The 4,351-nt window shown below is 36.5% G+C and overlaps 1 protein-coding gene across 1 annotated transcript in view; it reads right to left on the bottom strand.

The window, feature by feature from the left end:
- LOC107578995 (tuberin-like) overlaps positions 1-4,121 on the bottom strand; it is a gene marked incomplete at its 5' end in the record, with an annotated part of 5,256 nt that extends 1,135 nt beyond the window's left edge. The window contains 2 exons of the mRNA XM_016264888.1: positions 225-303; positions 3,565-4,121. Coding sequence (XP_016120374.1) covers positions 225-303; positions 3,565-4,121 — 636 coding nt within the window. The remainder of the gene's footprint in view (positions 1-224; positions 304-3,564) is intronic.
- Positions 4,122-4,351: the final 230 nt, after the last annotated feature.

A 4,351-nucleotide genomic window follows, 5' to 3' on the forward strand; every position in this document is an offset into this window, starting at 1 on the left:
ATATATATATATATATATATATATATATATATAAAAATATGACAAATATATAAAATTAAAATGACAAAAAAAATAAAAAAAACAGACCTTTATAATGATTTTCATTATTATTATTCTTTTTTTTATTTTTACACTTTTGATTTCATTTTTTTGATTTGGTGTGAAATTAGATGTAACGTATATGCGAGATTTGCCCAATTATAAGAGAGATGCGGTCTCCTCACCTGAGATTTGGGCAGCAGGAGGGGTTTGTTGGCTTCATTGCCAAAGAACGGAGAGTGATAGAGCTGCAGGAAGACGAAGCTGCCGACAGAAAGAGGAGCAAAGGTCAGACTGTACCTCCACGCAAACACAAGTGCACACCGCACAGCTTTCATCTGCCTACACGCAACTCACCTCATCACACAGGAAAATATCACAGCTAAAGGTGAAGTTTGGAGAGGATAAGTGCTCGATCGGGAGAAGTGTCCCGAAATGCTCTCCAGACCTCATGAGACCCATTAAATCTGGCCCAGCACAACTGTGCAAATGAGGATACAACTCCAGACTTAACAGAAATCTTGCCTTGACAATATCAACGGAAAACATGTGCTGCACAGCACTGCTAACAATATGAGCAGACATATTTAGGATGGATACAGTAAAGTAACCAGAAGTGCTGAAAGCATCTCAATAATGATGCCAGACAGATTTACATTTCATATTTATGATCAGCCACATATGGAATCGGTTTCTGTTTATATATACTAATATATATATAAACACACACAAAGTTATAAAACATATTGTTAGCCATATTTATTTTCTGCTACTTTTTTGTCTTACTTTTGTCTCTTTTTATGCAAACAAACATACTTTTTGTAAGCAAAACTAATTATTACTAGTTATTATTACTAATTATTACATCTGTTTAAAAAAAACTTTCTATATATTAATTATATAGATAAAGAGAGAGAGAATTGATATATAGATAATGTTCACATAAAATATTTACATAAAACATTTTATATCATTTAAAATAAAATAGAATATAGAATATATTATAGAACTATATAATTATTTTATTAGCATATACAGAGAGAAAAAGAGTATTAAACATTACTTGTTCTCATGCAACCATTATGCAACTTTTTTTTTTGTATTACGGTAATGGTAGACAATTAAATTTTTTGTTTTCCATTTTACACACACACATATATATATATACACGTATATATGTATGTGTGTATATACGCACACACACACACACACATATATATATGCATTTAACCTAGCTACAGTAAAGGGGAACACAATGAATAAGTGTTCAATTTCTGTTAAATAATGAAACACTTTTATGACAGTTTTACTGTGCTTTTTGACAGCTCCTGTCCACATCTGCCTTTGCTGCTTGGAAAACTATGTTCCACTAAAGAAACTACTCCTTTTATGCCTCTATTCATACAGCACGTGTTTTTGAGTGATGGGGCCCTCAATCATTATTAGGAAGTAATTGTGGCTTTATCAAAACAGACATGCTTTATATCGAACAGCAATCTAAACACAACTGCAAAAAAGCATTGTGAACCGTTTCGAGAAACAGAAAGACAACAGCTCTTAGTGTCTGACTGCACCCCATGAAACGAGACACATACGGCCCGTGATGGAGGAGAAAACACTTTCGGGAAACTCACTAGGTTTTCCTGTGCTTCTGTCTATAAACAGCGAGTCTATCGATCGTGTGACTCCAGCAGCACTGAACCTCACAAAGACGGATGGCAGTAATTTACACGTAATTCCAATGCAAGGCCACAATTTGAAAGCGCTTAACTCAGAAAGAGCCTCACTTCACAAAATGAGTCGAGCGAGCGAAGGAGGCAGGATGATGTCATGTCAACAGGGGCGACAGATGATGACAGCAATGAAAAAAATGAGGCGTTACAGCAATATCATTACTCTCCATATAATGCCTTGCTTTTCCTAGAAAATGGAGCGCTCGGTGCAGTGGGATCAAATACATTACAGGTGCGTTAACAATCACAGCCACACTTTCCGCCATCCATTACACAACTGAGTCAGCGCTCGCCGTCACGGATTATAGGGCTAAGCCATAAAACGATATCATATTGAGTCACGATAAGATTTATGCCGATAAGCTCTGGACATTTTTACTCAATATGGATAAATCTAAAAGCAGAAATAAATGTGGCAGCACAGCCAGTCAGTGCTTGTTGCTAATAGGCTAACTATTATAAGGTTTTTATCATTTAATTTGAGAAAAACTACCATCAAAAACACACTCAAACTGAAAGTAAACCTGAAAGACCTTCACGACAACCCATCAAAATAAGAGTCTAGTTTAACTTGAAGAAATTATGACAGAAATATATTACTATTGTATTCTAAAATGTAATATTCAAGTAATAATAATATTTTTGAAGAATATCATACAACATTTTCATTCATCTATTCAGTTATACAATGCTATTGCGCAGGCTCTTGAAAAAAAAAATGCAATGTTTTGTTGTAATTATGTTTTCATTTCATTACATTTTGAAAGACGTTAACGTTTTATTCATTCATTTAATTAGACACCTTTTTATGTAAAATTTTTACTGAAACATAAAACACAGAATCCAAGAAAAAACATCACATGGAAAACAGAATTTAGGGGAAAATTAAACCCTAAATTAAAAAGGTTTAACTGTGAACCAATTATCTTTACATTCATTCTCAAGGTTTAACAAACATGTGGAAAGTATTTCCTTTCCCATTATTGGTAAATTAAAATCGTGATATTGTATGATATGGAAAAAAATATTGTGTTCATATATTTGGCCATGTCGCTCAGCCTTAATAGACTGTTGATAGTTGTAGATTTGATAAGAACTGATACACCATTGCACAGGAGGCTTTTCCCTTGCGTTATTTTATACGAACTGTCCCATCGTGCACATCTTAATGAACAACATCTGCTAAAAGTAAGATGCAATCAAAAGACATGTTTCCAAAAGACCTTGATGCAATGATAAAATCTTTAGGGACTTTACAACGTGTGAGTAATAAATAATAAATCTTGGTTAGGAATGTTGTTCTCATATTATGTTTATGGTGTTATTATTGAGGCTTATCTAGTATCAAATATGCTGATTTGCTGCTCAAGAAACATTTATGATTATTATCAGTGTTAAAAACAGTTGTGCTGCTTCACATTTTTGTGGAAACCCTGATAAGTTTTTTTCAGGATTCTTTGATAAAAGAAATGTTTAAAAGAACAGTATTTATTTGAAATACAAATATTTTGTAAATGCCTTTACGGTCACTTTTGATCAATTTAATCCATCCTTGCTGAACAAAAAAAAAATAATAATAATCTTACTGACTTAACTATTGAAAAGTACTGTATTTATAACTGATAAGGTGTTGATATCATCATGAAGTCCTAACTTTTATAATACATTTAACATGCTTTTGAATCCTTTTTGAAGCTTGAAAACTTTAGTTTGCGTTCAGTGTAATTGCATGAAAAACAAACTTTCTAATGCGTATAAAAAAGGTGGAATACGAGTTTGTACTTCAAGTTACCTGGGACTGAGTCCTGAGCTCTTCTCTATGTTGGATGGTCCTCCTCGGTTGTGGTACGAGTCTCGGTCCATCTTCCTTTCCCTGCGGGACGAGGGTGCGGACACTGAGATGGTGTGTCCGCGGGGTCTGTGTCCGGCGGGAGACAGGGGTCCCGGCTGAGCCGTGGGAAACTCCAGCCTCATCCTGGAGGTGGAGGACGAGGAGACGGAGACGCTAGCACTGGAGCTGGACGGGCCGACTGATATAACGCTCTCTCCCGGCCAGGCGCTTTCACCCGAGGCCTCTCTCTCGTTGGCCTGGACCGTCGGGATCCTGGCGCTCAGCAGGTCTCCGCCGGAGGCACTCTGGGCCGCAGCCTTGGTGAAGGCCTCGGGGAGAGTCTGCAGCTCCGGGGACGAGCTCGATTTGCTCAGGGTGGTGGCCTGAGATAATGACACGTCAGTCTCTTGATGTCCCGGGGTGGAGAGCGCCGGCGGAGGCTGATCGATGGGGATACCGCCCTCACTCACCTCCTCCAGAGTCGACTTCTCATCGTCCTGACTGGAGGTTGAGGAGGACTTGAGGAGAGAAGAGACCAAATAAATGACATTGCCAATAAAATAAATATACTGGCTGATTGATTGGCCTGGCTGATATATTAGTCGATCACTACCAGTATTGAGAAGTATATCAGGTAATAATAATAATAGATTATTATTATTATTATTATTGTTGTTGTTGTTGGTTGTTGTTGTTGTTGTTATTATTTCCAAGTGTATATATTATTTACATTTATTTATTTTTGTTA

The sequence above is a fragment of the Sinocyclocheilus grahami genome, unplaced genomic scaffold, assembly GCF_001515645.1.
Source record: "Sinocyclocheilus grahami isolate Dianchi unplaced genomic scaffold, SAMN03320097.WGS_v1.1 scaffold13387.1, whole genome shotgun sequence".
In the NCBI taxonomy this organism is placed as follows: Eukaryota; Metazoa; Chordata; class Actinopteri; order Cypriniformes; family Cyprinidae; genus Sinocyclocheilus; species Sinocyclocheilus grahami.